General features: G+C 43.9%; 1 protein-coding gene and 1 non-coding gene across 3 annotated transcripts in view; both read right to left on the bottom strand.

Moving 5' to 3' along the window:
* The window catches only part of MAOA (monoamine oxidase A), a 73,298-nt gene that overhangs the window by 46,292 nt on the left and 14,125 nt on the right, over positions 1-12,881 (bottom strand). For both annotated transcript variants that reach the window (XM_045473004.1, XM_045473005.1), the window contains exon 2: positions 4,912-5,006. In XM_045473004.1, coding sequence (XP_045328960.1) covers positions 4,912-5,006 — 95 coding nt within the window. The remainder of the gene's footprint in view (positions 1-4,911; positions 5,007-12,881) is intronic.
* LOC123595603 lies at positions 8,632-8,738 on the bottom strand. The gene has a single exon (XR_006711271.1). It is a non-coding gene; the product is annotated as a U6 spliceosomal RNA (small nuclear RNA).

The following is a 12,881-nucleotide window of genomic DNA, read 5'->3' as shown; positions in this document are numbered from 1 at the left end:
TCGAACTCACAAACCATGAGATCATGACCTGAGCCGAAATCAAGAGTCAGATACTTAACTGACTGAGCCACCCAGGCACCCCTGTCCATTGTTTCTATTTAGTGGAGTCCTGGTGGTACCTTCCCTGATGGTACTTTCCCTGATGATATTAAGGCAACAACACAAATTAATTAATTTGGTCCTGAAGAATTACAGAGGAACCACACGAAGGAAAAACTGGGAAGTTCTAAACTGACAGGAGATCTATCTGAACAGTGGCCAAGCGACAACACCAAACATAGTATTTTGGTACTTAAAGATCCAGAGTAACTGTTAGGGCGTCTCCACCCCAAATTATCCTAATTGACTCAGAATTGCTCTTACAGGGGAGCCTGGGTAATGATCTCAGAGTTCATGAGTTCAAGCCCTGTGTTGGGCTCCGTGCTGAGAGTGGAGCCTGTTTGGGATTCTCTCTCTCTCTCTGTCGCTCCCCCACTTGCTCGTGCATGCATACTCACTCTCTCTCTCTCTCTCTCTCTGTCTCTCTCAAAAATAAATAAACTAAAAAAAAAAAAGAAAAGAAAAGAATTGGGGTGCCTGGGTAGCTCAGTCGGTTAAGCGCCCGACTCCTAGATTTTGGCTCAGGTCATGATCTCATGGTTTGTGAGATCAAACCCCACACTGGGCTCTGCACTGGCAGCAAGGTACCTGCTTGGGATTCTCTCTCTCCCTCTCTCTCTCTCTCTCTCTCTCTCTCTCAAAATAAATGAATAAAATAAAAATTAAAAACTTAACAAAAATAAATAATAAATATTTTAAAAATTGCTCTTAGTAGGAATTCTAACAATATCCAGTTCAGTTTCTTATTAAATACCATTTCTGTTCCTTTTTCTCAAAGCCCTTTATTCTCCTTCTATTCACTTGAAATCTTACAAATGTTAATTCCTACTTTGTAAGCATTTCAAAGCGCATTTCAAAGTTCTTTCCTCATATACCTAAAGAGTTACAATTATCATGCTTCACACACAATACTTCCTGTATGGTGCTGACGTATATAAATGATACCGCCTGAAAAATCAGCCTGGGGCAATAACACAGATGGGGACAGGCATGTTGGAATTCTCATTTCCTTTAGATCAAGAAACTTGTTCTTACCTGAAAATCTGCAACATGACTGATGCTCCTATTTAATAACCAAAAGGTTTTAGAGATAAGAAAGGAGGGCTAAGGAATAGCTGAATAACTATCGCCAAACTGAAGGCATAATTTTCTGAAAATGACAGGGGACTTGTATCTAATAAGGTCAGACACGCAGAATATGCAATCCTTCTTTTGCACTACAACACACTGTCTTCAATTAGAACTTGAAGTTGCCAGGGAGCTTGAAGTACATTTAGATTGTATCTCACGGCCCGGCTGGGAAGACAGAGATGTGAGGTGCCAGCAGGACTCGGCCCAGGTTAAGAAGGGATGTCAGGCGGTACAGGGGCCAGAATCTCAGTCTCCTCAATTCCAGACCAATAGCTTCCCGGTGCACCGGGAAGCGCTCAGAAATTCTCCAGATACAATTAATCGGGATTCGTTTAAAGCAAGCAAGCAAACACACCCCACAGAGCAGCACTGCAGTAACATCCCCTGGGGAGCTCGTCAAAATGCAGATTTGGATTCAGTGGGTCTAGGACCAGGGGCCTATGATTCTGCATCTCTATCAAAGCTCCTAGCGGGAGGTGACTCTGAGGCTACTGGTCCATGGATCACACTGAGTAGCAAGGCTGTAGAGCACTCTTAGAACTGAGTAAAGTGAAAACAGACCCATGGTATATCCCTGTGTGTATCTTTTTTTTTTCATCCCTGCGTGCATCTCAAAAGGTAGGGGGCCGCCTGGGTGGCTCAGTCGGTTAAGTGTCCGCCTTTGACACAGGTTATGATCTTGAGGTCTGTGAGTTCGAGCCCCACGTCGGGCTCTGTGCTGACAGCTCGGAGCCTGGAGCCTGCTTCGGATTCTGTCTCCCTCTCTCTCTGCCCCTCCCCTGCTCATGCTCTGTGTCTCTCTGCCTCTCAAAAAGGAACAAATGTTAAAAAAATAAAAAATAGAAAATCATAAAAAGATAGGAAGCAGGGGCGCATGGGTGGCTCAGTCGGTTAAGTGTCGGACTCTCAATTTCATCTCAGGTCATGATTTTATGCTTTTGTGAGTTCGAGCCCTATGTCGGGCTCTACCCTGACAGCGCAGAGCCTGCTTGAGATTCTCCCTCTCTCTCTCTCTCTGCCCCTCCCCTGCTCGCACTCTCTCCGTCTTTCTCAAAAATAAATAATAAATAAATAACTTTAAAAACATAGGAAGCAAATGACAGGGGAAGCATGGCCTGGTCTAACGGAAAAACATAGTCTACAATATTCTAGTTCACATGTTGGTTAGCTATTCCACATCCACTCATATTGCCTTTTCCATGCCTGCTTGTATTATGCAGTCTGGAAATGCTAAATGCTTGCTTTCCCGGGTTCCCCAGCAGCTAAGGGCATAGTTATAGCCTAAAGCAAATGTCTGCTGGGGGTCTTCTGGTAAAGGAAAAGCTTTGTTGCAGATAAAGCTGGGGCCGCCTCACCACAAAACAGGCTCTTAACTACAGAGAACAGGGGCACCTGGGTGGCTCAGTCGGTTGAGCGTCTGACTTCAGCTCAGGTCACGATCTCGCAGTTCATGAGTTCGAGCCCCGCATCGGGCTCTGTGCCGACAGCTCAGAGCTTGGAGCCTGCTTAGGATTCTATGTCTCCCTCTCTCTCTGCCCCTCCCCCACTCTCACTCTGTCTCTCAAAAATAAATAAACATTAACTACAGAGAACAAACTGATGGTTACTAGAGGGGAGGTGGGTAGGGGGATGGATGAAACAGGTGATGGGGATTCGGGAGTGCACTGGTCGTGATGAGCACCGGTTGTCCTATGGAAGTGACGAATCACCGTATTGTACACCTGACACAAAGGTTACACGGTATGTTAAGTAACGGGAATTTAAATACAAACTTAAAAAGAAAACCTCGGCTTGCCTCTTCATCCTCTTTCCTGTCCTCAGTGAGGACTGATGCTCAGAGTTACAGCAGCCATCTGGTGCCCATTAGGCAATAAGACAATAAGACAACATGCAAAGAATGGCTGAGCAGAAGACAGAAAGAGCATAAAGCCTTGATGACAAAGCTGATCCCCCCCACCGCCCCCTGCCCTGCGCCAGTCTGGACTCTCTGCCACCAGACCACTTCTTATGCAAAATAACTGCATGTTTGGATTGCTCAAGCCATTGTGACTAGCGCTGCAAAAGCCATTTTGCTGTAAGCCCAACACATCTCATTAGATAGATGCTGCCTCTCTTTCCGGTCACTGCAACCGGCTGCTTTCGTCCTGTCGATCTCCAGCCTTTACCACTCCATTTGCGGGCTGGAGGAAAGGCTCTCATTAATGACCTAACTGACAAACACAGGGGCTTCCTCTTTCCTCCACCCATCTGCCTCTGCCACCGCTGCTTCGCTTTGGCTCCGCTGCCTCTGCACCCATTAAATCTGCATGCTCCCCAAACCTCTGCCTTTGGCCCTACCTCCTCCCCACCCCATGTCGTCTCCCTGTGCGCATCCATCAGCTCCCACAGACTTGACTGCCTACGACCGTGGCCTTGAATAATGGCAAACAATACTTGGGATGCGTTGGTTTTTTTTTGTTTTTTTTTTTTCTAGAAAGGTGACATCAGCCCAAGTCTAAAAAGGCAGTGATGTAGCAAGAACTGAGCTTCGTCCTCATGTCTAGCCGACCTTACCCAAGCAAAGAGTGTCCCTCCCAACAGCCCTCCTCTTAGGAAACAGGGGCCAAGGACAAAGTTGCACAAAAATACGCAGCATTTTGCTTCTGCTTACTGTAGCCGCACTTTTTTTCTTTCAAGTTTATTTATTTACTTATTTGCTTATTACAGAGATTGCACAAGCAGGGGGAGGGGCAGAGAGAGAGAGGGAGAGACAGAATCCCAGGCAGGCTCCATGCTGTCAGCACAGAACCCGACATGGGGCTCGAACCCACACACCGCGAGATCATGACCTGAGCCAACATTAACAGCTTGACTCCTAACCGACTGAGCCACCCATGTAGCCATACTTCTTTTAAGTTGTGTATCCTTAAATAAATAAAGATGGAACCTATACTCTGTGTGTGTGTGTGTGTGTGTGTGTGTATGTGTGTGTGTGTGTGTGTGTGTGTGTGCGCGCGTGCATGTGTGTTACGGGTATACAGTCATTTCAAGTCCAGTCAAACTGTAACCCCATCTGAGACACTACCTAGTCTACTGAGGTCTCTGGTATGGAAGTTATGACAGTGTACTGAAGTTATTTGTTCACGTTTGTTTTCATCACTAGACTATAAGCTACTGAAGGTCAGAGGCGTTCACTCTTCAGTGAGTGTTTATTTGGTTTTGTTTTGTTTTATTTTTATTTTTTCAATTAACATCCAAGTTAGTTAGCATACAGCGCCACAATGACTCCAGGAGTAGATTCCTTCATGCCCCTTCCCCATTTAGCCCCTTCCCCGTCCCGCAGCCCCTCCAGCAACCTTCTGTTCGTTCTCCATATTTATGAGTCTCTTCTGTTTTGTCCCCCTCCCTGTTTTTATGTTATTTTTGCTCCCCTTCCCTATGTTATCTGTTTTGTCTCTTAAAGTCCTCACATGAGTGAGGCCGTATGATATTTGTCTTTCTCTGACTAACTTCGCTTAGCCTAATACCTTCCGGTTCCAGCCACGTAGCTGCAAATGGTCAGTGAGTGTTTGTTGACCACAACGGATGCTTACTTGTTGGAGCAGCTGAAGGCTCTAGAGGACACATGGCTTCTGTGCCTTCCATTGCTCCCACTTCTAGTTTGAGTGAGAAATTATACGTTAAGCATTAAAAATCACTTACCCTCACAGTGTATGTTCTTCCTCCAACTCTGTCCCGCGCTTCTAAGACCAAAACATTCACTTCATGTTCAGCTAAGAGTTTGGCGGCAGACAGCCCTACGAGGAAATTTAAAAAAAAAAAAATCAAGGAACATGTTAAGACCTGAACATGAAACATCCAAGATTTAGCCAGATCTACACATAAAATGAGTGCAGGAAGGACATCCTTCATAATTCACAGATTCTGCTATCTTTCTAATAAACTCCAACCACAATGTGATTAACTGAGCTACCAGTTTTATCATCTATCCTCTGTTACATTAACATAATATTATCCATCATGAGGCTGGTTGACAAAATGTAATAATTTTTTTTATTTAAATGCAAGTTAGTTAACATACAGTGTAGTCTGGGTTTCGGGAGTAGAACCCAGCGATTCATCTCTCATATAGGACACCCAGTTCTCATCCCCAAAAGCACCCTCCTTAATGCCCATCACCCATTTAACCCATTCTCTCACCCACTTCCCCTCCAGCAACCCTCAGTTCGTTCTCTGTGTTTAAGAGTCTCTGATGGTTTGCCTCCCTCTATGTTTCTATCTTATTTTTCCTTCTCTTCCTCTGTGTTCATCTGTTGTCGTTCTTAAATTCCACAGTGATAATGCAATCTTACTTAAGAGAACGTGTCGAACCCTCAGTCAACCCTTATCCCACCCTTCATCCAGAAATCCTGATGGTATAAAGAGAAGGGTATGTTTTCCTGGAAACTCCCTCTGGCTACACCAGCCCTCAGTATATCTGTGCTTTTCTCAAGTTAAAAAACCCTTATAATCACCTCCCATGATTTATCTCTGGATTACATGTTTGCTAGTTGTTTTTTCCGCTAGATTCCAAGTTCCCAAAGGGAAGAACCATGCGTCGCACTTCCTTCATTGGCTCAAAGCACAGGTTTTTATGTGTAAATAAAAACTGTTATAAAAGATTGATTTAAAACCCAGTACAGTAATACCAGAAAAGTAGGGAAAATATGGTGGACTGACATTATAACAAGGATATGTGCTATTAACATGACTTGTCACTGATGTTAATCCTGATTACCTGGCTGAGGTGGTATTTGCCAGTTTTCTCCACTGTAAAACTACTCCTTCTTCTCCCGTCCAATCCTGTATTCTTTGGAAGGAAGTCTATGCACACCCCACACTTTTTAAGACGTAGGGAATTATGTTCCACTTCTTTGAGGGTGATGTGTCTATATAAATTATTAAGAATTCTCCCACATGGTAGATTTCTCTCCCTCCCCCGTTTATTTACATATTCAATCATGACCTTATTACATCAGTGTGGACCCACAGATAGTTGTATTACACTTTGGGTTATAATCCGATAGTATGTTATTTATTTTGTTGCTCAAACCCTTCCAGCTTTGGTCTCTGAGAGTTCTTTCAGTTGGCTCTTGTGTCACTCTGACATGGCCCCATCACTTTGTGTGTGTGTGTGTGTGTGCTTGTGTGTGTGTTTGCTTGGGCGCTTCCTTACTTTTCTGGTATTACAAGATGTTCTAGGCTCAGCTTGTGTCTCTCTGTGCAGCCCCCGAATCAGCCATTTCTCCGATGAGCCTTGACAGCATTAGAAACCAAGATTTGGGCTCTAGGTGTGCTCGCTGCTGCTCACAGATCTCACAGATCTCTCAGCTCACAGAGTAAGGAAATCTATGTCGGCACACACTTATTTTCAAATCTACGTTGTTTTTGCACTTCCAATGCTAGCTTATGCCTAGTTATCTTTAAACTCCCGTTACGAAAAGTACAAAGCAGACTAGAGATAAACACACTTCAAAGAGAAAAAGAGGGTTTGTTAGCATATTAGGGTGAAACAGACATAAGAAGGGCACCTGGGATAAGTTGGGTAAAATGGTATAAACGTGATTTTAAAACTCAGTAATCTGATAGCTCATTTCTGACAGTATACATCCGGAAGACAGCAATCGTTTCCCTGGTGCTGGCATTAGTATTGTCATTTTGAGGCTATTATGGATGTAGTGTGGGATAAAGCGAATGCAGAATCAGGCCGATGTCACTGAGAACCAGGGTTTTTGGCCTGGGGGTAAGGAAATTCAGATAGAAGAACAATGACATTAAGTAAAAATCCTGTAGTCCTGAATATGAATTGGAATTGCTGGTATGATCTCCGGCTAGATTCTATCTTCAAAAAATACAGGGGCGCCTGGGTGGTTCAGTCAGTTATGCATCTGACTTCGGCTCAGGTCATGATCTCATGGTTCGTGGGTTCAAGCCTCACATCAGGCTTTGTGTGGACAGTCCAGAGCCCGGAGCCTGGAGCCTGCTTCGGATTCTGTGTCTCCCTCTCTCTGCCCCTCCCTCCCTTCCTCTCTCTCAAAAATAAATAACATTAAAAAACTATATTTCTTAGTCCTGCCCAGTGAAAAAGCTTGGGAAAAAATTACCTACCTAGAAGCAGTGAACACTCCCAACACCCAGATTCTGGTTCCTAAACAATGAATTTCCAATGAAATGAATCATGGCTTGTGACCTATTTCAGCTGTAGGGTAGGAAATGTGCAAAGATGAATCTGGAACCAGTCATACCAGAAAGCGAGGCGGCTACGTGAGACTGCCTGGATTGTGACAGAAAGGCTCAGGAACCTACCTATAGAAACTCCCACTGGCCAGAGATGGAAGAATTTGAGTATCAAATCAAAATAACAGCAAGAGGGAGAGGGGGTGGAGAAAAAAACCCAAAGAATCCCAACTGCGATGCTGAAATCCACGAATTCATAACGATATTAAACAAAGAAAAATTCTCATTAGTTCATCTTGGGAGAATGCTAAGGAACCACCTTACCAGTTTGAAAATGACTGAAAGAAAAGAATCTGACAGTCATCCTACCTTTCCTATTTGCAATGAACCTCAAAGCAACCAAGTAGCTAACAAAGGGAGGTTTTGTTGTATAAAAGTACGCTAGCTAATAAGTAAAGACAAGTAAAATTAGAATATCAGCATTTTGCGGGGCGCCTGGGTGGCTAGTCAGTTAAGCGGCCAACTTCGGCTCGGGTCATGATCTCACAGTTCGTGAGTTTGAGCCCTGTGTCAGGCTCTGTGCTGACAGCTCAGAGCCTGGAGCTTGCTTCAAATTCTGTGTCTCCCTCTCTCTCTGTCCTTGCCCCACTTACAGTCTGTCTCTCTCTCTCTGAAAAATAAAATAAACCAGTAAAGAAAAAAAAATTTTTTTAAAAGAATATCAGCATTTTGCGCCCCCTAATTGATGGATCTAGTGTAATAATCATTAACATCTGCTAACATCACACAAAAGAAGAGAGAGAACCAGATGTTATCTGCCTCCCGATGGAAGAAGTAGCTAGGAAGGAAGGGGAGGAAGACGAGGAGCAAACACTAAATTCTAACGTGATCAAGCCTCCAGATCTAATACTCAGGGGCCAGAGGAACACGTTTAAATGACACTACCAAATGCAATCAACAAAATCCAGATTGCAGGAACTGACACAGGACTACCCTGTTTTATTTTTTATTCTTTTTAAGGTTTATTTATTTACTTATTTATTTATTTTTGTTCTTTTTTTTTTTAATATATGAAATTTACTGTCAAATTGGTTTCCATACAACACCCAGTGCTCATCCCAACAGGTGCCCTCCTCAATACCCACCACCCACCCTCCCCTCCCTCCCACCCCCCATCAGCCCTCAGTTTGCTCTCAGTTTTTAAGAAAAAATATGGAACGCTTCACGAATTTACGTGTCATCCTTGCACAGGGGCCATGCTAATCTTCTCTGTATCGTTCCAATTTTAGTATATGTGCTGCCGAAGCGAGCACAAGGTTTATTTATTTTTGAGAGACAGAGTGCGTGCAGGAGGAGCACAGAGAGAGGGAGACAGAGAATCCAAAGCAGGCTCCACACCATCAGCGCAAAGCCTGATGCGGGGCTTGAACCCACGAACCATTAGATCATGACCTGAGCCAAAGTCGGACGCTAAACCGACTAAGCCACCCAGGCACCCCAACCCTGGCTTATTTTTTTTAACTACTTGCCTGCACCTGCTCTCTCTCCCCTTTATCCTTTGCAGGCTTCCCCTACAATAAATCTCTTACAGTGGCGAGTTCTGTCTTGATGTCTGCTCTCAGAAGACCCAGACTGACACGGTACTTTGTTCATATACAGAATCAAGAATGAATTTGGGTCTAGAAGACCGAGCATGCGGGGAGGCTAAAGCATAATATCCAGCCTTGCTATCTGCCAATGTCTGTTTGTACGTAGTTTTGACCTGTTCAAGTACAATGTACCCTTACGTTGTTGACATTCATCAAAGATTTAGGTATGCAACAAATCTTTGGAATCTGCTCACAAAGAAAGCGTCCATCCCGTGACATTTAAATAAATGCAAACCAAGGTCTGCAAACTTTGGTGCAATGTGTTTTCTGGGACAGAGCCAAAGGCGGATTCTGCTGCTGGTCATTTAAAAAAGGACGAAGGTGTTATTAAAAGCATGCTTTGGGGCGCCTGGGTGGCGCAGTCGGTTAAGCGTCCGACTTCAGCCAGGTCACGATCTCGCGGTCCGTGAGTTCGAGCCCCGCGTCAGGCTCTGGGCTGATGGCTCAGAGCCTGGAGCCTGTTTCCGATTCTGTGTCTCCCTCTCTCTCTGCCCCTCCCTCATTCATGCTCTGTCTCTCTCTGTCCCAAAAATAAATAAACATTGAAAAAAAAATTAAAAAAAAAAATAAAATAAAATAAAAGCATGCTTGTGCACACATCTGTTCTTATGTCAAACTACCATTCTGTATTTAAAAGCAGAGAAAGGCAGATACGAAAAGGTTAATTTGTTCCCAGTTCACCTTAACCAATGGAACTATAAACCAATTAGAAAAAGACAGCCAGGGGTTTATTAGAAGTAATCGGTAGCTCCTCTTCTAAAGCAAGGGACACCGACCCTCTGCGTGCTGCCTACGGAGAGGCAGAGGTGGCTTTGACTTCCAGCAGCAGTGGGTCCCGTGGCGTCCTGTCGGTTTGGTGCTACACATACAGATCAACTTCATGTGCCTTTCCTGTTACCCCTCCACAACCATCCCTCGGGGTAGACTTCATTATCCCCATATTCTATATGGGAAAGCCAAGTAACCGACAGGACCGCAACAAAGTCTCCTGAAAGGTGACTGGTTTTACTTCTCACACGCTCAGTTGGAGCGTGAATAAAATCCAACCTAATGGGTAACTCTAAATAAGCTTGGTGAATCGCCTTCTCGGCCTTTTGCCTAAGATCTAGTAAATAAGCTGGGTGAGTGGCTTAATAATACATAAGCACCCTTCGGGAAGCTAAAGGGGGAGGGGGGGGAAGCAGAGCCAGCTGAGCCAGGACAATGACCACACCAGCGACGAAAGTCATTTTGCAACTGGCCATTTAAGGCTACAAACAAAATTTAAAAACTGACCATTCCAATAGTGACTTCTGCACTACAGGAATGTGGCTGGTCCTATCTCAGGAAGGAAAGTGTCAACTCTTAGTTTAAGAAATAAGGAAAATGTTCAAAACATTTTATAAGGATTTCAGAGAGGGGCAATGGTTTTAAAAAGGTCTTGGGAGTTTGAGGAGGGAAGACGTAAGTCACTGAGAAAAGTATGTCTTCTACGGTGCTGAATAAATGGGGTTCTGGTGTTTGGGTTTGTGTGTTTATTGTGAACAACACCCTGATGAGGAAGTTCCACAACCACTGGAAGGTGAGAAAATACAGAATACGAAAAGAAAAGCAAGGTGCCATTAAAAAAAAAAAGTTCTTTTTGAATAAGAACCAATAACTAAGTTTGAATAAATAACTCAGTCAGTCAAAAATAAAGCACAGGGAAATACTTGGGGTCCAGAAATGTAGCAACTGTGGCTGTTGATTTGAATGAAAAAAAAAGGAAGATGATGCCTGCTTCAAGATGTAAGTCTTAGATTCTACTCCTTAACTCTCGTTTTTTTAATTTGAGAGAGAGAGAGAGAGCACGCCCGCGAGTTGGGGAGGGGAAAATCTCAAGCAGGCTCCCCGCTCAGCACAGAGGGCAACGCAGAGCTTGATCCCATGACCCTGGGATCATGATGTAAGCGGAAATCAAGAGTTGGATGCTCAACTGATTGAGCCACCCAGGGACCTCCTTAGCTCTTTTTTTGTTCTTATTCTGTGTCTCACTGTGCATCCTACCCTCCATCACCACAGAACTCAATAATCACTTACAGGAAAAAAAAAAAATCATATCACAACTACACAGATTAGCTTAAGGGCTTTGAGTTTATCTTTCAAAAACATTTATTGAGCTTTTTTTTTTTTTTTTTTGGTAAATGGGATGACACTGTTAGAAACAAAGTGTTTTTAACTATTTTTTTATTTCTTTAGGTAACCTCTACACCCGTGGGTCTCAAACTCACAACTCTGAGATCAAGAATCACGTGTTCTACTGACTGAGCCAGCTGGAAGCCCCAGAAAAGAAAAGGTTTTTACGTCTGAAGGCAAGCCACCAAATACAGTATAGCTACGAGAAAATAGCTGCCATCTATCACCAGACAACGCGGTTACAATACCACTGACGATATTCCCCATGCTGTGCCTTTCAGCTCCGTGACTTACTCATTCCTTAAAAAGATTTTATAATCAAGTATTTTTTATTTTCATATTTGTCATGAAAAGAGAAAATCTCATATTAAATCTATTTCATCTTGTTCTCAAGAAATATAGATTCGCCAGAGCTAAGAGCACTTTCATTCACCTCCCTATCATTTCATTGCCACATGGAATCTTGAGTGACAGAAGAGACTCGCCCCTGATCCAGCCCTCCAGCAACACACAGCCCCCACTCCCCCTGCCCAAGATAAGGAAAGGGTCTGATACCATGGTATGCTGCTAAGTTGTTAACAACCATCTCTGGGCTGGGGAGAGGGAGGGGGCCACCTGATTTGAACCATTTGGGTTTCCACAGTGTATAGACACTCCCATCATGTGTGATTTCAAACTACTTATTTCAAGCTACTAACGTAGGATCACCGAATGTGGAATTGGAAAGAGGCCTCTCCGGCCAGTAAAAGCTGGCTCCCACACACACTGTCATGGCCTCAGATCAGAGAGGGGAGGGATAAAGTCAGGGAGAGGAGAGTGTCTGTTAAGTGTATGAGATTCATTGGGTTGTAAGGGATGAAGGGCCACCTTGGAAAGGTGTCCTAGACTCTCAGTTTCCCTAGTGTCAGAAGTCTATGGTTCTCCCATGGTTCTTCCATCGAGGGAACGGTTCTTCCCTCCATTTGAAGGAAGAGGTCTAAGGGGCATTGGCAAAATCTACCATCCCTCACGCCTGCACAGAGAGTTCTTTCTCTCCCCCATCTTGGCAAACCAAAATCCTTAGGTGCAAAAGAGCCCAGGACTCCCAAATGTCCTGTGGTTTTCCATGAGAGTACAGAGCCCCAAGAAGCTACGTTCACAAAGAGTTTGGTAAGGACTTATCAAATAAATAAGGATCTGATCACTTTTTAAATGAAACAAAACAAAACCTGAACAACAGGAAAATCAGAGGATCAGGGCACAAGCAAATCTTTACCCACTTTGCACGTAAGTATTTTATTTTATTTTTAAATGTTTATTTTTTGAGAGACAGAGAGACACAGTCCAAGTGGGCGAGGGGCAGAGAGAGACACACAGAATCCGAAGCAGGCTTCAGGCTCTGAGGTGTCAGCACGGAGAGCCCCAGGCGGGGCTCGAACTCACAAAACACAAGATCGTGACCTGAGCTGAAGTTGGACACTTAACTGACTGAGCCACCCAGGCGCCCCATGCGCTTAAGTATTTTAAATAGGAATGAGGACTTTAAAACAATTCCTCTTCTGATTTTTCTTCAATCGTTTGGGTTTTACACAACCCCAAATAAAATAGGTTAAAGGATGTATTAGAGAGGCTTAAAAAAAAAAAGAAAAAGAAAAGCAAGTCTGCTAAAAGCAC

Source organism: Leopardus geoffroyi, chromosome X (assembly GCF_018350155.1).
Source record: "Leopardus geoffroyi isolate Oge1 chromosome X, O.geoffroyi_Oge1_pat1.0, whole genome shotgun sequence".
In the NCBI taxonomy this organism is placed as follows: Eukaryota; Metazoa; Chordata; class Mammalia; order Carnivora; family Felidae; genus Leopardus; species Leopardus geoffroyi.
Note: the sequence above shows the minus strand (reverse complement) of the source record. Positions and strands in the feature narration are given on the sequence as shown.